Source organism: Macadamia integrifolia, chromosome 4 (assembly GCF_013358625.1).
Source record: "Macadamia integrifolia cultivar HAES 741 chromosome 4, SCU_Mint_v3, whole genome shotgun sequence".
NCBI lineage: Eukaryota > Viridiplantae > Streptophyta > Magnoliopsida > Proteales > Proteaceae > Macadamia > Macadamia integrifolia.
In genome coordinates, this window is record NC_056560.1 from 5480987 (window position 1) to 5504729 (window position 23743).

The window sequence follows — 23743 nt, forward strand, 5'->3', positions numbered from 1 at the left end:
GATCTTCACAAAAAAAAAAAAAAGGAAAAAAAATTGAGGGACCAATTTTAATATTATGGGATTGATTCTGAATTAATAAAACAATAATAACAAGAGTTTTATTTAAATTTAATGGGGTCGGATATATGGATCTAATTAAGAACACTGAAGAGAAAAGAAAAAAGTTACAATAAACAAAAGACAAAAATAATAATAAAGTAAAACATAATTAGATGAGGCCCGCCATATGAATCCTAACTCTCCAATCTACTTTATTCAAAGTTATACTAAAGACTAGACCTAAATTAAGATTGAGCAAATTTCGAATTTATTCAGATTAAAATTGATTCTATTTCTCTCTCTCTCTCACACAATTATGTGAACTTGTTTCTCTCTTATTATTAAATATATTGTTTCATTTCTTGATATTGGCTAAGCACTAAGCAAGGAAGAGTGTTTGGATCCCTCTTCCTATTTTATTTTTGCTTTTATTAGTTCATCTCTCTAAGCTTTCTTGTTCACGTATTCAATTCTCAATTTAATTAACATATTCTCCAGCTAACTTTTGACTCTTTTTTGCTTTGGTCTGCGACCTAACTCTTGACTTACATGGTAAAATTAAATCCAAAACATTACACTATGTAAAAAAAAAGAAGCTTTATATAATAAACCAATCGACTCAGGAGTCAGGACTGACTAGAAATACCATTAAGTTCGGCTTCAAAATTTTGAAAAATGAGTAATCAACATGGTCCCACATATATTGGGTTAAGAATGTCACATCAGTTATTTTACTAAATAACTAATTAGATTGGTGACATATGGAATTATGCCTGAGATTCCACCTCCCAAAGAAAAATGGACCATGTTAGTAAACTTATCTTAATGGAGCCGTGTAAATTACGTATTCTCCCTCACACCATACATGTTGATGTTATTATGATTACGTTCGCCCTCTTTTGCCCCATTAACAAGGTGATTTTTGTGTTGGATATCAAATTTTGACACGTGGTTTATTTAGACCATATCCTATATCCTATCTATCATATGTCGAAAATAACCTTATCATGTAATTCTATCTATCATGAAGGAATTTTTTTGTCATGGGTTAATGGATGAAACCTTTTATTTTCCCAAAAAAAAAAACTTTTTTCAATCTTTTAGTTGATAGATTGAAGTGTTGAAGATGAATGGACCAAGTTTTTCTTAAGTGATTAATGATCATCATTGTGTTTGGATGAACGTCAAAAAATAATGAAAAGTATTTTGGGCCTTCAACACATATGAGAGGAGTAATGATGACCTTATATTTGTGGGTTAGGGGATTCAAATCCTATATTACGAAATAATGATTCTTAGAAGCAAAAGACTCTAGTTTGCCCGTGACCTTGTTTCTTTGCTTAAAAACGTAAATAAAAATGATAAGACTGAAATGAAGAAGATAAAGACAGGCAATCAGATTTATTATTATTATTTTTTTTTTTTTTGGTAAAAATTAGATTTAATGGAAACTATACGCCAAGTAAGATGTAAGATCCTTCCAAACTCCATTGAGAAGGTTGATGATAGGCTTGCAATCGCTTTCCAAGAATCACTAAATGTGCTACCTAATATATTCTTTCAAACAAGAATTATCAAATGCTTTCCCCACGCTTTCCAGTTGAATTGGGGGACTATAAAGAGTGACGAGAGGAAAAACCAAAAAAAAAGAAAAAGAAAAAATCTAATTGTAGGGCAGGACAGAGATAATGGCTTTAGATTAAGCCTCCTTTTAGTTTAACTGTATAAGAATATAAGATAATAATTAAGGGAGGCTGGGAAGGAGAGACATGGACTGAAAAGAAGAGTTGTTCAAGTTTGTCCTTCATACCAGCTTTGGAGCTTGATTAATGCACTTAATTTAAGAGAGAGAGAGAGAGAGAGAGATCACCAACCTCTGTCTAATAGAGTGATCTGTCAGTTTCATATTTTTTTTTTTTTTTTTTTTTTTTTTTTTTTGATTGAATCTCTTAGTTCATTTAAAATTGACATTTTAGGGCCATATGTCAATAATCACAGAGAAAAAGAGGGCAAGTAATCTTTGGTCCATCCAATATGGGATGCCCATGTTAGTGTTTTTTTTTTTTTTTTTTTTTTTAAATAATAATTAGGAGTATGGTCCTTTATTCTTTATACCTAAGAAGAAAATAACATATCATGGATAGATTTTTCAATTGATGAGAGTACCATGTTTCTCCTTTTTCATAATTATTTTAAGGGAGAGGGATCTATATTTTTTTTTGGGTAACTAGGGATCGATACATTAATTTCTTATATTGACAGCGGAAAGGAAAATTTCCCCTTCAATCGGAGTGTACAACAAGAAAATTGATTAATGGTATTAATGATGAGAAAGGAGAGAGATCATGTGAGAGTGACATAGTGTATAATTTTGTATTTTTTTAATCTTTTAATTGATTAGAATACATACTTGAATGAAGAGATTTGCTCTTCACCCAGGATGGCGGAAAACTTTCTCCATTTTTTATTACACCTTATCGCTTTTTTCAGTATTATTATTTGATCGGTTCCCTAGCCTCAGTTATATCCTCTTGCTTCTATTCTCACATTCTCTCTCCATCTGAAACTCAGTTTTCATATTTCTTTTTTCTTTTTATTTTTGCCTCTTAATTTTTTTTTTTCATGAGATAACTTTGAATTGAAAATTATCAAGGAAGCAACCTTGGGGTCCCCAAAATACCCAACCCAACCAGAAGCCATCCAAAATATTCCAAACTCATATTGGAATTTCCAGCCTATGAGATGTGCATTCTGAATCCCAGGTGGTGGTAGCACAGTTGAACAAGGGACCATGCCTAAGGAAGCAGAGGTCTTGAGATCAATTCTTCCTGAACCCTTGGGGCCACCAGCCTGAAGAGGTTCATGGTTCTCATTGGCCCTAGACCTGCCTGTTCATGTGGGAGCAGGGTCTCACATGGACCCGGGATTTATCTATAAAAAAACTAATTTGGTAGACCTTGGGACAACTAGATTGACCAATGGACAGAGCAAGAATCAGACAGAAAAATGGCTAAAAGATGACCAAAAAGAACCATGGCAGAACTAGTTAGTGGGTTGCTTCTGACTCCTGAGAGCAATAAGAGCCTAGAAATTGAAAACTGAAAGCTGAACAAGATTTTGGACCAATTCCTTGGGTTGATTGCAAGGAATATAAGTAATGGAAAGATAGAAGAGTAGTTTTTCCAGAAAATGATATATGTAGTTATAATCTAGTATCTTATTTTCCATCAAATTAGTAGAATAAAAATTATTGGTTTCTGAATTTTATCTTATCTATAAAATAGAATAGGTTTCTTATTATATATATATCAAATGGAGTACAACAATAGGCAGAGACTTCTTTTATTTCTTCTTTTGATTTTTGGTTTTGGTTTTGTGCAACATCATGATTGTACTGCTCAACAAAAATTGGGGCAAGGCTGAAGAGTCATACCATACATGATCCACAGTACATCATCCTTAAAAAAATATAAGTGTTTCTTATTGACACCCTGGCCTCACATTTTGAAATGGAAACAACTAAGATTGGATGATCACAGTGTGCAGATTCCTAAAGTGAGGTTAGAAAAACCTAAAAGAAAATCAGTTCAGAAGAATAGCTTACCTGGAAATACGAGGACCACCAGATTTTTAATGCACAGTGGAGGAGAACTAGAAGATTATAAAGCCTACAACTGGAAAGGGAAAACAAAGAAAAATGTTAAACCACGAATCATGTAAAAATCAGATTCAGACAATTAAGTGGACGGATACTAAAATAAGTATGGCCTAACCACCCAGTGCCAATTTTTGCAGTTACCACATCCATGCCAACTCTCAAAGATTCAATAGTCTACCACTTGTACACCAGACATCTTCTGATTTAGCTACAATACTCCAGCAACGAAATAAAGTCAATTACGCAAAGTCTTGAGCTCAAAAGGAAGTTCATAGATTGCAGTAGAGTAGAAGCCAACTCAAACAAAATAAAGAGCAACTCAAGCTACTGAAACTAAATGATAACCTACTGTAACATATTGAACTAAACCATATTTGGTTTCACTCGGTCATATTAAAGCTTGAATCAGATATCAACTCAATGGATATGTTGTATGATAGTTCAATGAACAATGTTCACTACCCTCGCAGCAATGTCTCACTCTGTTTCAAAATACATGGTTTCGTCATCAGAGATCTATGACCATATCCATCTGTATTTTCCTAGAAGTGAACATGAAAAAAAATTTTACAAGGTCAATAAAGCAACAAATTATTTGAATTAGGGGCGACCTTACAACATAATATGATATCAGATTCCCCTACTCTACAAAAATGTAGGGATGAAAGGAAAGAATTCCAATATCATACAGCATAGACCTTTGACACAATACCATTTTATGGGAAAATGATGTACAAAATTCCAGTAGTACACGCTCTCGCACATTCTCTGTCCTCCCTGACCATGTGGGTCCCCACTGTATACGAACCTTGAGGCATGCCCCCCGTGCACCCATTGGCTTGGTGTGGCGGATGATGCCCAACACTGTGCAGGCAAGCATGTAGATCCCTCTCAACCCCCCCCCCCTCTTTCAAACTTTATTTATTAGTTTTCATGTGTTTGTTGAGTATAAAGTTCCTCTCTTTCAAATGGTTTACATCTTCTAGGAACATCTGCCAAGTTACAGAACTCTGACAAAGTCTTCCTAATCTTCACATTTTTCTTCTTCTCTGCAGGACGGGGTCCTAAGATGCTTTCATCTATATTTTCCCCGTGATATCTTGAGGAGTAAATGACAGCATCATAAGCTTTCGAAGAAAGGTGAAATCCCTCACTGTTAGCCCTCAAATACAGCTCATATGCAAGTTTTGGCTTAGCATCTTTCGCGAGAGCCTCAATCAGCATTTCATATGTTATCTCATTTGGTGAGAAATTCAAAACTTTCATCCGGTGGAACCATTCAAATGCAGTACTTCCCATGCTGTTCCGTGCACACCCACTGATAATCGCATTAAAAGTAACAACAGTTGGTTCAATACCAGATGAAACCATATCTCGGATGATGGAATCTACCATCTCAGACCTTCCTTGTCCAGCGTAAATTGATGCCATAATTGTAAATGCATACAAGTTTGGCACAACACCCACTTTAAGCATATGTTCCCATACTTGGAGGGCCTCATCATAGAGTTTCCCTTTCTCAAGGGCACTAAGCAATGCTCCATATGAAACAATTGTAGGTTTTTCACCTTGCTCTACCATCCTCCTAAATATCTGTACTGCAGCTGAAGTTTCTGATGCTTTGGAACAAGCTACAAGAACTGAATTCCACTCCCTACTTCCTGGCTTTAGGCCTTTCTCTTCCATCTTGTTAAGCAACCTAATACCCCATCTCCAAATACCTTTTCTCCTAGCTGCAGTGAGTAGAAAGTTGAAGTGTGAAACAATTAATTCATGTGACAGGTTATTTGGCTTTGGTCCCTTATCCAACAAATCTTCATAAATCTCCAAAGCAGCCCACCATTTCTTAGCCTTGCCCATCACCCATATTATATGGTTGCAAACAGATAAACTGATATCAGACTCCTCCTCTCTTATCCTATTATACAACTCCTTTGCCACCATATAATGACCTTCAAGCGTACATGCCCATGCAAGGCGCTCATGTTCAGCCCGTCCAGGTCTCATCCCAGCCTTATTCATTTCCGTAAGAAGCTTCAATGCATTGCTGCTCGAGTTATCTCCCTTCACAAGCCACTGCCGCATCACTTGGTAGCAAATACGAATGGTGAAGTTCTCAAGATTAATGAACTCAGTTTCCCAATCATTGTCTCCATCTTTTCCTATCGCCTCCTTTTGATATTTTTCTCTTAATTCAACAAAAAAATCAAGGGCTCCACTCCCATCTTCCATTTTTCTATAAACCTGCAAGGCTGTTGAATAGGACACTGGAGATGGGGATAAACCCTTCTCTTCAATCTCCTTCAGAACATTGAGGGCCTCAAGACACTGTCCTTGTTCTAAATAAATGGCCATTAAAGTGTTGTAAGTGACAACATTAGGAAGGATTCCTTCCTCTGCAATATCTTCCATGACCTTCTCCACTTCTCCAAACTGCTCAGATTGTTTCACTGCACCCAATAGACTATTATATATGAAAAGGTTTGGGCCAGAAAAACCATTGGTCTCCTTCTTGCTCTTAAGCCACTCTACAAGAGCTACAGCAGGCTCTAATCTCTTTTCTTTGCCAAAACCTCTGATCATTGACGAATATACAGGAAGTGGCAGTTCAGAAAAATCTTTAAGAACATCGTCTATATCTTCCATGGTTTTAGCATACCGTAAGCTCCAAGCTAATGCACGGACATCAATTCGTGCATTCTTCCCTTCAACTACTCTCTCATAATCACAATCTCCTCTTCCTCCTTCTTTGATTGGAAATACCCCACCATCTTTTCCCTCAACAATATCAAGAGAACCTTCTTCCTCATTATCTGATTTGTTAAGTAAACTATCTCTAGGATTCGGAGACTCTTCACTGAATTCCTTCCCAATTTCTTGTTGTTCAAATGCCGAACCAAAGGCAAAAGACGCACAAGACGAAATTCTAGATGGTTCACAAACTGAAACAAAATTCAGTTTCGAGTGGTTGGTGAAAAACCCGTATGAAGCATCACATTTTGGATCCCAACGTCGATGAGTAATTGAAGCAAACAAGTGATGGGAACTTCTTCTCTGACGCACAGCATTACCAGCAGGCCATCTTCTCTTTGTTTTCCTTGTTTTTGAAATACAAGAATATCCCACATCAAATTCCCAATAGGGGGTTGCCGAGAAGTCCCCTTTTAAGAACCAAAAGCTCAGAGCTTCCATCTTTGAGGGAAATTTCTAGGTGTCAATCACAAAGCCACTATAAAGAATCCATTCAGGAGTTAAATAGAAAAGAGGGTAATATAATCTCACTCGACTTCACACCAAAAATCCAAGCAGATAAAGGAAACAGAAATCCAAATTTTCATGCATTTGGAAGATGATTCTAAAGAATTTATAGAGGGAGCTGGGTTCATACCCGTGAGGATTGAAGAACAAACATAGGGTCCCGGAATTTCGTTTTTCACGACTGAGAATCGAGTCCACCTGGGATGTTAGTCCAGAAGATAGAAGATAGAAGATAGAAGAGAGAAGATAGAAGATTTTCGCTTTGTATAAAGTGGGCTAAACGTCTCACAACCCTTGATATAGAACATAACGTTTCTTTTACGCTATGTTTGGTTGGCTAGAAAAGGGAGGGAAGAGAAAAATATCAAGAGAAGAGGATGGGAAAAAATGAAAATTAGAATATGAAAGATTTAAAAAAGAAAAAAAAAAAACTCATTCCCAATCTCACGGGCTCCATTTTTGGAAGGGCTTCTAAAGTGATCCAATGAGTCGAAAATGGGCTTGGCCCATTGAATTCGGGTTAAAGTCCACCAACTCGGGTTCCCCAATGGCTTAAACAGTTAAACCCATGTGGGTTGGCCATCTTACCACTGATGATATTATACCCGCTATCCCCATTTACCATTAGGTAAGAGAATTTCTACCATACCCTAGGGCATAGGAGGTAAAGGCTCCTTCATCTATTTGAGGGTAGGTTGGTCATTATCCTATCCTAACCTTCCCATTGCCACATGGGCTTCCTTTGTATATCACTAGATGTGGGTGCATATGTGTTGGGTTATTCAAAAGAGTGGAAAAAATTAATGGGAAATAGCTTATCTTGGTTTCGGAAATCAGATCTGATGTTCCCCCGAATCAAATTTGACCAGAACAACCAAAATCTGGTGGACACGTGAAGAAGGATCAATCTCGTGGAGCTACCATTGATTTCCCTCTCATTTGGGCCTGCAATTTGGCTTTTGGTAGAACAACCAAAATCTGGTGGATACGCATGTATTCTCATTTCTTAACCTTATCCTCCTATATTTGTTTGGGATTTGGGATTTGGGATTTGGTAATCTGGGATGACTACCCTTCCATAGTTACACCTACAGTGCTAATCAAGTACCTCATGCAGAAATTGTCTCTGTGGGGAACTTGGCAGCCCTTATGCTCGCACCCAGCCAATTGGAACATTCACATGGACACCGACTAGAAGTGATGTGATGATCATTTCGCACCCTCTTAATTTTAATGAATCATCTAACAATTTGAGAGTTGATTTACTAACTGATATTCCAAAATTAAAGTAATAAAGGTTCATTGAGTGTTATGCAAGCTATTTTAGGACAACATTGATTGAAAGAGCCCTCTAGGTATGCCTAGGTTGGGGGACTTTGGTGTTTTAACTTTTCTAGTCTTCAAAATTGCTGCGGAAGTGAAGAAACAAGATGAGGAGAGACCTTGAGTGTGTTTCCCACTTTGGAGGCCCAAACTTTGGTTGAGACAATAGAATTGAGGGAATGGTCGGGAGACTCGGGACTCTGTCCAAAATCCATTCTAATTTCTATTTCTTTCCACGTAAAAAGTTACAAATAACTTTTTTTATAAAATAAAAATTTCTGTTATTTATTAATTTATTATGACGAAATATGTTTTAAAAAAACAAAGATATTAAAAAATGGAGAAAGTTTTCTACTTTGGAGAAAAAAACCCCAGAGATCTAGGTCTTTACTAATCCCTCTTATAGGATGAATTATGAAAATATAAATCTGCTTTTTATCACATTCAATGGCCATCATGACCCACAATGAAGAAATACATCTTTTCATCATGGGTAAAGAAAAATCAAATTTGCTTTCAAAAAATAAAATAATTTCTATATTTTATAAAAGGGTAAGAGAATTGAACACTATCCGTTTACGTGGCCACTGCACTAGTGCAAAAGCAACATCATCTTTTTGCGTCAACTCGTGTTAGGGCATCCAAATATACAGATGGGCAGAATTCTTGTCTTCTTTATAAATTTTCAAAAAGAAAAAAAACCCAAAGGAGAAGGTCACTAGTTACACATCAACAAGAACAGTTTTATTTCCCACACTCATTTAGGTTCCATCAACAAATGGTTATCATTTAAACTGTCAAGTAGATGAGAAATCTCGAGTTAGTTGCCCAACTCAACTACATTACCAACCATTATATAAATATCCTTACCTTGTTTATTTTTTAAATTTAATTAAATTGAGTTAATTGTTTGAAACAATTTCAAAGCTTTCTAAAATGTGATGACATTGAATTGAGTTAAAATTCAATTCATAATTACATGATGCCGATGACGAAAATGATAACGATAACAATGTGAACAACATATCTAAACTTAAAAGAGGAGTTTGAATGACAAGAGAATTGTAGTATAGCAATATTAGTAGCTTTTTTTTCATCCTTAGCAAGCAGTAGTTGTTGAGTCACACACATTTAGAGATAAAGATGGTCTCCATTGTTATAAAATAAACCACATGTTAACCTTTCTGCAACTTGGTAGAAAGAAACCATTGTTATATCTAGTTCCCCAGCATGAAAAATGGCTTTACAAGGGAAACAAGCGTGTGTGTGCGTGTAAGAGAGAGAGAATCTTCTATTCTACTCAGCCCACATGGGATGATACCCAGGAACTGCAAACCAAAAAGTCTGAAAGGGAAAAAGAAATAGGGCTTTAAGATCCATTGTGATCAAGGCCTTTAAACTAACCTAAAACCCAAAACAAACCACAGAAACTGAGAGTCGAGACAAATCACCCCATCACACATATTCCAATATCAATTCAAGATATGGAATCTGATGACTCAACCCACTTTAAAACAACCTTAGTGAAGATAAATCCCATCAAAGGCTATTATAATAAGCCCCTAAAACAGTTTAACTATTTAGTAAAGGACCCTCCTCCCCATTGGCTATGATTTTGTCAGGCCCGGAAATCAAGCAAGGCGTGCTCAAGGTTGCCCCGCCCCATGTGCACCACTCCACTGCCTTTCACAGCCCAACAAAATTTGCACGAGAACCTCTCTTTGTTCGCTTCTACTGTCTATGTGGCACTTCTACATACTTCCTCTGCTTCTTTCTTAGAACTTTAGCAGAGAAAAATAAAAGATTACTTCTTTGTTCTTGTTCTTGAGTCATTTCTTTAATGACCCTATAGGTAGATGGTTGGTGAACCCTTCTCCACGGAAGAAGGAAAACTTTCCACTTTCTTTAATTATAAATGGATACCATGGATTACCAGCTTGATTCAAGTTTAGCAAAAAACTAATTAAAAGGGTGGCCTTCATATTTTATTCTCTTTAATATTATAATATTACTCATGTGTTTGTTTGTCGGGTAATGCACACCAAGAACTTCTATATAATCAAGTCCCCTCTACCATCTTCCTTACCCATCCCCCACCCACTTGAAGTGCTCAAGTTTGGAAGAAATTGAGAGAGAGAGAGAGATAGAAGAAAACATGATTAAGTTGAGAGCAAAGAGGTTTTGCAGGAGCAACTCCAAGCTCAATGGTAATGGTGGTGGTGGTGGCAGAGGGGAGACCGCCGGCAGAGGATGTGGGGGTGGTGGTGTTAGTGGGGAGATCAAGTGGGAGCTCCGACCAGGAGGGCTTCTTGTCCAAAAGAGAGATAATGGAAATATTGTGGGAGAAGGGATGATCACACTCAGAGTCTCCACTGTTACACAATGGCATGACATCTCCATCCAGCCCACTTCTACTTTTGGTAATATATAGATTATAACTCACTCTTTCTTTCTATCTTCTTCTTTGATTCTTCTTTATCCTGCCTGAAAATAAGTGGGTTTTCCATGGAAAACACGGGAGAAGGAGAGCTTCATGATCAGTTTTGGTATAAACCAAATGGGTTCTTAGGGCTGTTCTGGTTCTCCCCTCCCTTCAAATCCTTCATGTTATGCTTTATTAACTTAGTCTAACTATTTCTTACAGGAGAATTAAAGATGATATTGTCTGTGGTGACTGGTTTGGAGGCAAGAGAACAGAGAGTTTTGTACAAAGGGAAAGAAAGAGAAGATGAGGAGTTCTTACACATGGTTGGGGTGAAAGACATGGACAAGGTATTGGTGTTAGAGGATCCAGCCATTAAAGAGAGGAAATTATTACATGCACTGTCCAGCAATCGCAACCAGGCCATTGATCACAACCCTCACCTGCATACCATCAGTGTATAATTAAGCATAGACTCAAGTACTGTACTCAACACATCCTTGTTTAATACGCAACTTTTTCTTGAACTAACCACTTAAGGACATCCATAACAATTAATTATTGTTATGGATCAGATCAGGCTTTAGCTCTTAGCCTTGATTGATGTATTTTCCTTTTACTACTCAGTTAATTGGAAATTGTAATCTCTCACTTGTCTCAACATCTCTCTCTCTCTCTCTCTCTCTCTCTCTCAAGCAAAATTACTGCAAGAATAAGGACATCTTCAAAAGCTACTCTATAATGTTTCAGGAACCTTTGGAACAGAATGAATGGTTAAGGATGTGTTTGGTTATATAATTCGTTGAAGTTTTATTTCGGATTTGACAATGAGTTCATAGAGAGTGTTTCTGTTGAATTGTATTTATTTTTAAGAATTTTTGAAAAACTGCTTGGTTACCCATCCCGATTTTTGTGATTCTTTTGAATCACCACTTAAGATGGACTTGTGTATCAAATATGAGTTTTACTATTTACCTTATTTCTCATATGAAACCACATTTAACTTTACAAGGTATTTCAAATGAATTAATATTTCTAACAGTAGAACCAACTCAAAAAACAACCAAACAATTTAAGGAAAAAAAAACAGAATCACATTTCATTAGAAAGACTTTCCAACGAATTATGTAACCAAATACATCCTTACGCATGGGTCTTAAATGGGCCTACGGTTTACCTAATAGTATACCCAAGGGTGGGCCACGGGTTTCTTGTTACCCCCACCCTTCCCCCCCCCACAAAAAAAAAATGGAATCTAGAAATGGCCTATATCTATATATGTGGGTTATAAGCCCATTAGAGACTAAATAAAGTTTTAATACATGGGCTTAATGTTAAGTACTCCCAAATGCCTCGTAAGTATAACATGTGGATCAAGACCGACCCAGCCCAACCCCAACTAGTATAGGCAATATAAACTTATGGACACCATCTTGTCCTTCAAATGCAATTCACTCATGTTGGGTGGGCTCGACCCGAGCCCATTCCCACTAAACAATATCAGCTTCATTCCAGAATCGGGTTTATCAGTGGAAGTTTTAATAAATGGTGTAAATCCTTTCTAATTGGGCTCAGGAATAGGCCCGTTTATCTAATTGGTTCAAAACCTGAATTCTATAACTGTTTGTTAATGCATTGGGCAGTACGGTTCTGATTCCTTAACAGTTCTAGTGTTCACACTTCAATTTTTTTTACTTAAGCATACAAATAACCAAATATTCATTTCTAAGCATACCAATGATTAAATATTAATTCTTCAATATACGAATAACTAAATATTCATCTATAAACATACAAATAAAAATATGAACAAAAAATACTTAATTCTAAAACTTCACTATTAAACATTACAAATAAATCAAAATATCCCATATATATATATTTGCTAAATTTTAAAATCTAAACACCAAAAATGAATATATGATGGGAGAGGATTACTTGAAATGTAACATGGGGGCCAATGGGAGTGCATATAAGCATCCACAGGATCGGGACAATAATTTCATCCTCTATGTGTGTTTAGGGACAGGGGCCATGCTGACTTTCTGATTTTTTTTGTCCCATGTATAATTATAAGCTAGTTTTAAATAGGTCTCAATGGTTTTGCTTCAAACAGTTTTTTTTTTCCCCGTAGAAAAGTGATGTTATTCAAATCAATGTGAAATACTCATGAAAGGAGAAGAACAAATCTTTTGGATTGTAATTTGGCTATATAGTTGTACATGTCCTTGATCGTGTCCTATTAGCCAATGAGTCAATCGAGCTGTTAATTCTATTCAACTATCATCCTCTCAAAGGGAGAAGATAACCTCCAAGATGGATCTCATCTTTGAAGGCAAAGATGTGATTCCCTTTTGTATATAAGAAACCACGCTTCTGTTATCCTTTTTTCAATTGCATGTAAGATAGCGTCATATTACACTCCTTGGTTCTGGATGCTTTTATCCGAAAGAACTTTCTATTACCCAAAAAAAAAAAAAAACTATTATCCAAACCAATGATTTAATGACTGAATCTGTTTCGAATCTTAGAGAATTGGTTTAGAACCCACTGCCAATTCTGATCCCTAATTGGTATCCTTGATCATGGTTTTAGGTATTGGTTGATCCAGATAGGTTTTTTTTTTTGTTTTTTAAGACACCATCACGTTCTAGAATTCTCTAAAAAGCATGATGTCTATGATCACTTTTGACGCAATTTGTGGGGTAAAAAGTGAAAAAGTGAGAAGCGTGGCCAGGGCATTTTGGAGGACGATCTTCGTTCATTCCATTCCCTTGTTTGCTCTGGCTGTAATAATTAATTGTGATTGGATGAGAAACACAAATAAGGTTGTCCCCATAAAGCCCAAACAAATCCGTTAATTTTGCTGCCTTTAATCCATTCTTAATTAATATTCTTAGAGCAGGTTGATCCCACTTCCATCCAATTCCTGCTCCAATCTACCCCAAAAATAAATAAATCAATAATTCCTGCTATTCCCGCTCCAACTTTCTTTAGCTGATTAAAACATTTTTCATGGAGAATGGAGAATGCATTCATGGAAGCAATATATTGGGGAATTTTTTCAATCCTCAAAACTTGACTGCAACAAAAATGGAAAAATTTAGAACCCTAAAATTCGTAAAAGGTAGCAGAGCCATGAATGATGAATTGATCAACTCTCCTTCTGAACCCTAATGCTCAACAAAACATTAAACAGAAAAGAACAAAAACCCAATAAAACAGTTCATCATCATATCGTTTGTATGGATCATCTCCTCAAATCTCCTTTGCATGTGTAGCTGATCACGTGCCTCCTGCCTCAACGGATTCTCTTTTTGGATTTACATACCATTTTGGCCTTTTCTTTTTCTTTCCTTTTCAAATTCTGTGGAAGAAGAAAAAAAAGCTGCGATTCCGATTCTGTAGTCTGGTAGAGAGAGAAAATTAAACCAATACAAAATTAGGAGAGTTGATTTTGGTGGGACCTCTTCTTGTCCTCGTCGTCGTCGTCGTTGTTGTTAATGGCGTTTTTACGTGTTCTTCCTTTTGCGGAGAACCACTTCTGTGTCGAGACCGAATCCGTCAACGGGACGGACATGAACGAGCTCCGACTCCTTAAACAACTCCACCAAAGGCTCCACACTATAGAGGTCGTTGGCGGAGTACTTATCGGACCTTCTGGATAAAGCCACGTGCAAAACGCAGATACCTCCGGGCTTCAATGTCCGCTCGATTTCCCCAACGAACTTGGACGGGTAGACTGCGTGGTCGAACACGTTCGAGAATTCGAAATCGAAGCTTTCGTTGCCAAATGGTTGGTTGTGGAAGTCACCAGTCACCACTAGGGGAGGATACGGGACCAGATCCATCCCAATCGAGTCCGATACACCGATTCTTTGCAGCGCAGCCACCTCTTGGCCGACTCGGGCTCCGATACAGAGCGCCTTGGAATCGTCGGACAGAAGGTTTTTCTGCTTCAGGTCGGTGAAAAACCTAGCGAATACCTGTATCTTGCGCTCCCAGTCTCTGGTTGTCCACACCTGCCTTAGCTTTGGATTTAGGGTTTTGTCAAGCTGGTGTTGTATGTACATGTCGTAGGAGTTGAAGCCCGGCCGGACTCGGAGCCCACCGGTAGGACGGGATGATGATGAAGATGATGACGATGGTCGTTTAATCGGAGGTACGATGGTGGTATTCCGGTGGTGTGACTGGAAAGAGACGATGAATAAGGCCACGAAAGAGACGGAGAGGAAGACGAGGAGGAAGGGTTTCAGGATGACTGCTAGTTTTGTTTGGTAGGTGTTCTTCATGTTTTCCTTCTGCACACACGCCAGACGCTGATGGGATTTTCTCTCTCTCTCTCTCTCTGGGTGGTGGTGGTTGGTTTTTTCTGGATTTGGAGATTGCTTCTGTGTGCAGCTAAAGATGGCCTTTTGGTGTCGGGAAGTTTTTGTATGGTGCAGGTGGCCTATGCTCTCCTATTCCCATCGATGGTCGATACAACCTATGACCCCCCCTCCCTCTCTCTCTCTCTCTCTCTACAAACTATGATCCAAGACCGTTATGGAGAAAGCTCTGTTCTATTTTCTTCCCCTTCAGGAAATTTCCAGTCAGGGTTTGGAATAGCGACGTAGGTTGCTACAAATCGTGTCAAAATTCAGCCCGAATCGGTCGGACCAATCTAGCTCATTCGTTGGGCATTTGAGTTTGCTAAGGGGCCTATGGAATGGTATCAGACTAACCGTATGCATTGATCAAAATCGAAAAAAGATCAAACCAAATAAAAACCAAGACAGACCGATAGTAAGTTGGTCGAAGATCGAAAATCCAAAAGACCAGATTTTTACCATTGATCCCCTCTTGTATAAGTGTAAAATCGAAATCAGATTGGACCAAACCGGATAGCAAAAAACTGAAAATAAATCATAGCAAACCAGACTGAATCTGAAACTTCATTGGTAATTTTGCTTCGGGTTGGCCAGTTAAAAAATTGAAACCTAGTCATCTCGATCAAAATCGGACTGAACCAACCGATTGACACTTGGGCTTATATATAATATATGAATGGGTTGGGCTCAGACACAATGCCAGGCTCAAGAGTTTGGAAACGGTTTTGATAGGCCCGAGTCTAATTTATTCAAGACATATTTGATATGATCTATTTCATTTTCGGATTGATTTGATAAAAAAAAGAAGAAACACCAAATAGATTTTCGGTTAAGAAATTGATTTCCTTTTTCTTTTTTCTTTTTTTCGTTCTGTGAGTATGAAATAAATCAAGAATAAAAAATCTATTTGTAGTTTAAGTTTTTAGCATGAATTCTCTATATTTCTTTTGGAAAGGGTGGTGATGATGGTAGAAGTGGCAGGGGTGGGGCGGGGGTGGGTCCGGAAAAGGGTAGTGGTGGTATGGCATGATGGTAGGGAGACGTCAAGAAAAGGAGGGTGATGTTTTATTTTAAAAATGAAACTACTACTTTGTCCATCAAATTAATCATGCACTCGTTAAAATTTGGCATGAACTACTTCTTGGCCGGTCCACCATTATGCCATAACTAAGATGATTTTGATATACATTCTTCTAAAATTTGGCAATAAATTCTGAAATCAGGTGAGTTTATTCACATAAACTAATCCATGGGTGTTCTAACTTCAAGGATGTAGACCAAATTGAGAGATGGAATAGATGGGAATGTTGTTAAACAATATAAGAAAGATTGCAACTTCTTAGTTCACCGCTTTGGTGACAATAAATTGTACTCAATTATCTTTAATTTCTTACATTTAGGGTTCCCTTACATATATCATGATTTAAGATATTGGAATTGATCTTAGGATCAACTTCGGTTGATATTGATCTGATCTCAATTTGGATTGGCCTGTATTGATCTTTTCGGACATAAATACCATTGGTTTTCTGTTTAAAAATGTCTTTTCAACCTTTTAAACCCTTCATTATCCGTACTGTTCCGCCAATATGAGATTGATAGGATTCATCTCCATAGAGCCCATGCAGCCCATGGACCATGGAGTGATCTCACAGCTGGGGTGACCTCGAGACGTGTGTCCGGGTCCTCCTAGCCGTGAGATCACTCTATGATTGCTGGGCTTTTTGGAGAGGATCCGAGCCCATATGGGATCGCCCCAGGATCCGATCCCTTAAACCATTTTATTTTTATTTTTTGAAACTCCTTAAACCATGTTAAATATACGATTTAAGGAAGAAGACAGAATCAGCTAGAGACGAATGCAACAACAACAGAAAATTCTAATTATTTATGATAAGAAAAAGAGAGGTTCTATCTTTAAAATATCTTAATTCAATTCAACCTAAGAAAAGTCTCAATGATTCGTATAATTAATGTGATGTTAGATACCGAATATTATTTTAGAAAGATTGGCTATTCTTGATGGGATTGATTAAGACTGATCATATTTTAGTTTCTCAAATTTTCCTTTGATGTTATCTTCTTTTGAGCTTTCCTCTTTCAAGCCAAAGAAAAAAAAAAAAGGTTGGTGCCAAAGATGATTGTGGAAGGTGACTCCGTACCAGAGAGGTTCTGATGCCAGAAGACAAGCAATGGAAAGGTCCCACGGGTTTCTAAGATGGAATTATTTGTACCACTCTCCTCGTCTGATCTCTCTCTTTAAGTAAAAAATATAATTAAAATTTAAAGAACAATAATATTTTAAAAAATATATATTTTATGATAAAACAAATGCAGCCTTAGCATACTCCATTTGGATCTAAACTTTGATATGAGATGAGATATTAGTAATTGGTTGTCCAAAAAATTTTAGCTTCATCTGAATTATCATTTACTGATAACGTTAACCAATAAATTTGTAGACCATGAAAACCCACTTCCCAAAAGAAAAGATATCAACAATACTTTGAAGATGTGGATTTCTTTTGGGTGGATCATGGGTGATGGCAAATTTGATAACAATTTTAAATAAAGTGAAAAAATAACAAAATACCCACTAGGGGTATTAAGTGAAGACTATATATTAAGACACATCTAAGGTACCAGATAATCAATGTAAGACTATAATGATTCCTGATTTTCAATGTCATCCACATGAAAAAACAAATTGACCTGACTCTGATACCATGTTAAATAAATTGAAAAGCTTGTAAAAAATTCTACTTGAATTCCAACCTAAAATCTTGATGCGTTAGGTGAAGATAACCCAAAGTGTATATATTTTAAGACCCATCCAAGGTCTAGATTATTGATGTAGAACTATACCTCTAAAACTCCCGCACAGGTTGAAAAAATATATATCAATTATGGTTATACCCATGGCCTACACAAGTTAATGGCTAATCCAGTAAGGGTTAGCAATAAATGCAAAGTACATCAAATGCACAACCATGGATCAAAGGAAAATAAATGCAGGACGAAATAAACAGATTCACCAGAGTTTCATATTTCATAGACAAAGAGATGCAAAGTTATTTTATGGCAGTAGAAATTTTTGCAGCAGATCCACCCGAGGGGGAGGAACCCTGTTCTTCTGTAGATCATGAGCTGAGAAGTTATTTACAGAGGACGTATTGGGAAGATCAGACCAAGTCTAACTCCCCAGTCTTTGTTCTCTACTCTTCTTCATAATGAGCCTTCTCTCTTATAAAGTCATAATTTATAGCTTGGAGTCTTCAGTTCCTCTTCACAAATCGACCCTGTAAGGAGAAAGATAGATTTCACATACACATCAGTAACACATATATAGATGATGAGTTGTTGTGAGTGAATTGGGTGGGTTAGCATGAAACTGACCTTCATCCGAGGCCGCTTCTCAGCATTGAGCTTCCGAACTTCATATCTGATGCGCTTGGAGAAGAGCCTACTCTGTCGCTTCTGCTTGTATCTCAGCACCCTTGCTTGCCTCTGTCCCTTCTTCGTTCCTTCTATGCCCGCTTGGTCCTCCCCGACCATGCTGCTTCCGACGTCGGGGACTCTCTGTACCCCTGCGTTGCTCCCCAACCCACCACCATCCACGAATCCCTGCTCAAGCATGTCACGTAACAAAGCTTCAATGAATCGTCCAAACGTCGTGACCTGGGCGGCTGGGCCATACTCAACCCGAACCCTCTCGGGTCCTTTCCCAAGGTAGGCCCAACCCAGAGACCCCACCAGCACCCTTTCACTTCCGTCACTTCCGTAGTAGCTGGATGCCAGCTGAGCTTGCGCTTTGCTAAAGACCCAAAGTGGGGCCCCAGAAAAGGTCCAAAAGCAAAAAGTGAAAAGCGCAACGAACTGGAAATTGCGATATTTTTCTCTCTCTACGCTAGTATCTACGCCTCCATCCAATCTGGATTCTGGCCAAGTGGGAAAAGTTAAAACTACAAACTCATTTCTCTCCACGAATCTTCATATGAAACGTGGATGTCATTAGGGGAAGAAGAGTAAGTATCGGAAAGCTATAAAGTATGAAGTACGAATATGCCTTTCGTCGCTCTATGAGTGGTTGTTGACACCTAAAAAAAGTCTTCCTCTCCAAAAGATGATGATGATGATGATGATGCCGCCGAGTTGCTGAGTCCAGATCTAGACTCGTTGATGTGTTACGTAGGGTAAGGGATAGAGGGGATAGGATACGACGGATTACGATATCTACTTATCCAATCACGGGACCCCTAGCAGAGAGATCTAACAAAGAAAGCTTCAAATTTTTTTAGGTAGAAAAAAAAAAAAAAAAAAAAAAAAAATCGAGAATCGTCTATATTTGGGGGTATCTTTATTATCAGGTATCGAATACGATATTCAAAATGCAGGGATTCTCTCATGGCTATACAGTAAAGCGATGCTCTCTGTTCATTTCAATTTATAGTTTCAAGTTTCAACCCACCCAGATGTTTCAAGAAGATTCTAATCATTGGATTGATTGGGAGCTCAGATCTGCGGACTCTCGATCGATTCTGTGGAATGGATTTAATAATATACTAGTAGTACTAATAATGATCCAAGCATTAAGCAATCAAGAACTAAAAAGTAGTTGCAGTGAGAAAAAAGAGAAGAAGAAGAATAATTAAAATAAGTTAAATTAAGAGATCTTACGTTGGAAAGGGAGTCATCAAGAACGTCAGGAACGGTCTGTGGAGACTCTCCTTCGATGTAAAGAGGGGCTTTGTCGGACCAGGCGTTCAAGATCTCCTCATAGTCCAGCTTCAACCACAGTCCTTGATTCCCTTGATGGTGCCCTTGATGCCCTTCTTGTTGTTGTTGTTGTTGTTGTTGATGATGATGATACCATGAAGAGTTGTTATTGTTGCAGTACTCGTTGCAGCAGCTACTGCTGCTGATGCTCATGGCGGCTTCGTTGTTGCTGTTCTCAACAACTTCCGAGTAAATCACCCATTTCTCCTCACTCGCTTCCCTCTCACGCTGCCTTAAGGCCGTCTTAGCCAACGAGCTCCCAACTTCATCGCTGTCCTGTCCTCCTCCTCCACCCCCTAAGGTGTTGGTGTAAGTTGTTAAGGACGGAGACAACGAATCCTCTCTCTCCTCCCCCATCTCCTCTTCCTCCCCTTCCTCCTCCTCCTCCTCCTCCTCCTCCTCCGATGGAGGCAATACTACTCGACCTGTAACTCCAAGGAGGCCGTTCAAGCTGACTCCACCGTCGGCATTGAATAAGTAAGACACGTTGTCGTCCTGAACGTCTCTCTCTTCGAACAGATTCTCTGGGTGTAGTGGAAACAGGTTTAGCTGCTGATGCTCCTCTAGCTCTTGGTCTGGATTCATTTCCGTCGTCTGGGCCTTCTGATTCTGGTTTAACGAGCTGATGGGAACGAAGGATTACCTTCTCCTTCTTCCTTCCGTCCTTACTTCGTGTCCGTCGAACAGTGGTGCGGGTGTTTTTGCTGGCGTTGCTGCTCACATTTGTTGCAGAGAAAAGTGAAAAAGGGTAGAAGGAAAAAAGCGTCTTTTAGGACAGTGGACAGTGGACAGTGGACAGGGGACAACAGGTAGACCACAGGTCAGGGGAAAGGTCGTAGGGGGAAGACAAGAGATAATCCGGATGACGTGGCTGTTTCTAAACACGTGGTGTTATGAGATTGGGTTAACTTGTGGATTGTGTTGTTATCCGGATTTCGTTTGTGCTATGTTCACTGTAGAAAGAGGTCTTTTTCGTGGTTAGTCCCAAGTCCCAACCCACAACACCAACTCCCCTCCACGTACGGCATTCCTTAAGCTCGCGTTTGGCAAAATTGCTTTCGTGCGGAAGTGTTTTAGGTTGCGTTTGGTACGCATTCTTTTAAAGTAGGTTGAGTGTGTGAGAAAGTGAGAAGTGTTCGTGTGTAATATAGTTTCAAAAAATCGGATCGGACTTGTCAGACTCACTGGATCGAATCGGTGTTGAATGAGATCAATTTGATATCGATCCACTGGTAAAATCTAAGGATAAAAAAAAAATATGATCCATACTTGTAAAAAGGGGCAAAAAATATTTTTCTTTATTTTTTTTAAAAAAAGGGGTAAATCTATTTGTCTGATCTCAAACGATCATTATCCAAATTTGGTTGTGGTTGAGATGAATTCCCGAGAGAGAGAGAGAGAGAGAGAGAGAGAGAGAGAGAGAGAGAGAGAGAGAGAGAGAGAGAGAGAGAGAGAGAGAGGTGACAGTGTACCCTCCTATTGGCTCAGAGAACCTTTTCCTAAGAAAATTATAATGACTTTTAAATTTGTTTTGGGAAAAAAAGACAGGCACCCTTTAAATCATGGATTGGAATCGACTGACTTCACTTGCAATCAATTGGGGTCAATTCTAACTGTACCTGATTCTATGTATTTCAAGTTCGACCAAGTTAAGCCAGGCCAGGTTAGGGTGGTCCGCCTAGTCCGATGAACTCCTCACTGATTATGGGATGATTTGACTTGAGGTCAATGGAAATTGATTCCATATTTCATTCCGAGTTTAAAAACCTAGGTGTAATTCCAATAAATATTTTTATCATAGGAAGGGGGAAAAAATTAAAATAATATATATATATATATATATCGATCTCACCAAAACTGATATAGATCAATTGTATCAGATATACAAAACCATTTTATCCCCCAAAAGTACTGATACCACAGGTTTTTGGATCATTTTACCCTCCGAGAATATAGAATATCACCAACTTCTATTGGTATCGTATCACTTACATTGATACATATCAACCAATACAACTAATACAATATCAATACCTAAAACCATATTTAAAACTCAAATGACTGTCTATGATATGGGCACACTAACTGAGTCACGACTCACAACTAATATGTGGCTTGTGTTTTGTATAGTGTCATAGTTGATCCGAGTTTGGGGATTTTCTTTTTTCTTGATTATGGTATCTGTTAAGTTTGTCTCGAATTCTTGACCCGTTTTGAAGATTGACCCGATCCGACATATTTTGGTGGCGACCAAAATGGGAATTTTTCTGAGATCTGTGATGGAAGTAGAGGGCTTGGGCCGATAGCCCGGAGCCCATCACTGATCTCGTATGGGGGTGCGGGGGCGTAGCCCCCGCGGTATGGTTCGACCGGATCGACCGTGACCCGATGGGTCGAACCGCTATTTGGAGTATATATATATAATGTACTGTTGCTTGTTGAGAGTCATTGTATTCTAGGGTTTTCACGAAGTAGGGTTTCAGGGCGAGTTCTTCATCGCCGCTGCTAGATTGTAATCCTTCTTCTACATAGTGAATCATCTTCTTCTTCGTCCGAGGACGTAGCACACCACCCTGGTGTGTGAACCTCGTTAAATCTCTGTGTCGTACGGATCTATTGTCTCTCTTTATTCGTGTTTCTTGGTGTTTGATCTAACAGTATCAGAGCATCTCGTTGTCCTCCCCAAGTTATACTCATCTTAGAAGCCAATGTAAACATGAGAGAGATGATAATAGATAGATGTAAGAAACTTAAAACATATAACTACCGTGGGCTATATTACACACAAATCCTTCTCATAAAAAGATTCACCCACCCCCGGATTGGGTTCGTCTGTAACACGCACTGCACAGATCCAAGGACCGGGAACTCACAGCCCAAGACATGGATGCACAGCCCAAGGTGCTACGACCTCATTTTGTTCATCTGGTTCAAAGCGGGTTGAAGAATATTATAGAGCACCCAAAAGATAGCCGGAGCAACAACAAACAACAGAAGTAATCCATGGTTATCACTCGAGGCATCAGCTACCATGGCGATTTCACTCGCTGATGCGCCGGGTGTAGACAAAAAGCTTGATGCAGCCAACCCACCACCAAACCCAAGTCCTACGATTATTCCTCTCGAGCTTCGCATCTGGTTAATTTGGTTGAGAGCTGGTTGTAAGATGTTGAAGAGAACCCAAGCAATTGCAGGAAATATGGGTAGTAAGAGAGCGAGGCCACGGTTGTCGCCCTCTGCAATCTCTGCAATCTGTTGTGCAGCTAAAGCCGGATCACAAGAACTCAAAGGTGGAAAAGATTGCACCAGCAATAGCAGTTCCTGCTAATGGAGATGATAGGTTAGAATTGTCATTGGTAGCTTTGGATATGGTCAAGCCTTTGGGGAGATTCTGGAGAGAAAGGAGGGAGATGGGTTTATTAATGGATGGCTTGGAAGGGTTAAGGTTGTTGGGCGAGTTGATGCTCAAGCACTTGGCATTGAGCATTGCCATTGTAGCAACCGTTGCTGCCATTGATACCTCAGGCTATTGTTGTGTGGTGCTTATTTGGTGTCCTTCAAACTGGCTGGCCGGCTGGTTTGTTAGGGCTCTTCTGGGAATATAGCTGCCAAAGAAAGGGTGGAGGTATCCAATGGGATTATATCTTCTAGATTCTTTTCTTATCCAGATGGTGTGACTGAGTGATATAAGCCTCATATTCCCACCACACCCTTTCTTATCACCTCCCTACCACGAAATGGATTGCACGAGGAGACCCTCAAGTATAGCCCCTAACAATGTTTCTTCCATCATCATTCAATCTTGAAGAAATCATTTACATGAGATAACAATATAAACCTTATCACACAGAACTGCACAACTGGCATCGTCGGATAGGTCTTCTATCAAAAATAATA

The 23743-nt window shown here is 38.6% G+C and overlaps 4 protein-coding genes and 1 pseudogene across 4 annotated transcripts; 1 reads left to right on the forward strand and 4 right to left on the reverse strand.

Annotated features, from left to right (window-relative positions):
• Positions 1-4090: 4090 nt before the first annotated feature.
• Positions 4091-7215, reverse strand: LOC122076192 (protein LOW PHOTOSYNTHETIC EFFICIENCY 1, chloroplastic-like). The gene is made up of 2 exons (XM_042641513.1): positions 7086-7215; positions 4091-6926 (listed from the first exon to the last, which is right to left on the reverse strand). Exon 2 carries the CDS (start codon positions 6887-6889, stop codon positions 4622-4624), a length of 2268 nt encoding a protein of 755 aa, XP_042497447.1. The 5' UTR covers positions 6890-6926; positions 7086-7215; the 3' UTR covers positions 4091-4621.
• A 3097-nt stretch (positions 7216-10312) lies between these two features.
• On the forward strand, positions 10313-11361 carry LOC122076195 (BAG family molecular chaperone regulator 1-like). Its single transcript, XM_042641515.1, has 2 exons — positions 10313-10698; positions 10923-11361. Exons 1-2 carry the CDS (start codon positions 10434-10436, stop codon positions 11162-11164), a joined length of 507 nt encoding a protein of 168 aa, XP_042497449.1. The 5' UTR covers positions 10313-10433; the 3' UTR covers positions 11165-11361.
• A 2377-nt stretch (positions 11362-13738) lies between these two features.
• On the reverse strand, positions 13739-15274 carry LOC122076194. Its single transcript, XM_042641514.1, has one exon. The coding sequence runs from the start codon at positions 14990-14992 to the stop codon at positions 14213-14215; it is 780 nt and encodes a 259-aa protein (XP_042497448.1). The 5' UTR covers positions 14993-15274; the 3' UTR covers positions 13739-14212.
• A 2679-nt stretch (positions 15275-17953) lies between these two features.
• Positions 17954-20649, reverse strand: LOC122075890 (zinc finger protein CONSTANS-LIKE 6-like). The gene is made up of 3 exons (XM_042641103.1): positions 19748-20649; positions 18467-18694; positions 17954-18369 (listed from the first exon to the last, which is right to left on the reverse strand). The coding sequence occupies exons 1-3, from the start codon at positions 20429-20431 to the stop codon at positions 18346-18348; spliced, it is 936 nt and encodes a 311-aa protein (XP_042497037.1). The 5' UTR covers positions 20432-20649; the 3' UTR covers positions 17954-18345.
• A 1898-nt stretch (positions 20650-22547) lies between these two features.
• On the reverse strand, positions 22548-23536 carry LOC122076448 (annotated as a pseudogene).
• Between the last annotated feature and the right edge of the window lie 207 nt (positions 23537-23743).

Excerpts from the sequence above, each read along its gene's own strand:
- LOC122076192 (XM_042641513.1), bottom strand. The coding sequence starts at position 6,889 with ATGGAAGCTCTGAGCTTTTGGTTCTTAAAAGGGGACTTCTCGGCAACC.
- LOC122075890 (XM_042641103.1), bottom strand. The coding sequence starts at position 20,431 with ATGAATCCAGACCAAGAGCTAGAGGAGCATCAGCAGCTAAACCTGTTT. Across the intron at positions 18,695-19,747 it reads TTGATGACTCCCTTTCCAAC|GGATTCGTGGATGGTGGTGG; the intron begins GTAAGATCTCTT and ends ATGCTTGAGCAG. Across the intron at positions 18,370-18,466 it reads AGAAGCGGCCTCGGATGAAG|GGTCGATTTGTGAAGAGGAA; the intron begins GTCAGTTTCATG and ends TTCTCCTTACAG.
- LOC122076194 (XM_042641514.1), bottom strand. The coding sequence starts at position 14,992 with ATGAAGAACACCTACCAAACAAAACTAGCAGTCATCCTGAAACCCTTC.
- LOC122076195 (XM_042641515.1), top strand. The coding sequence starts at position 10,434 with ATGATTAAGTTGAGAGCAAAGAGGTTTTGCAGGAGCAACTCCAAGCTC. Across the intron at positions 10,699-10,922 it reads CCAGCCCACTTCTACTTTTG|GAGAATTAAAGATGATATTG; the intron begins GTAATATATAGA and ends TATTTCTTACAG.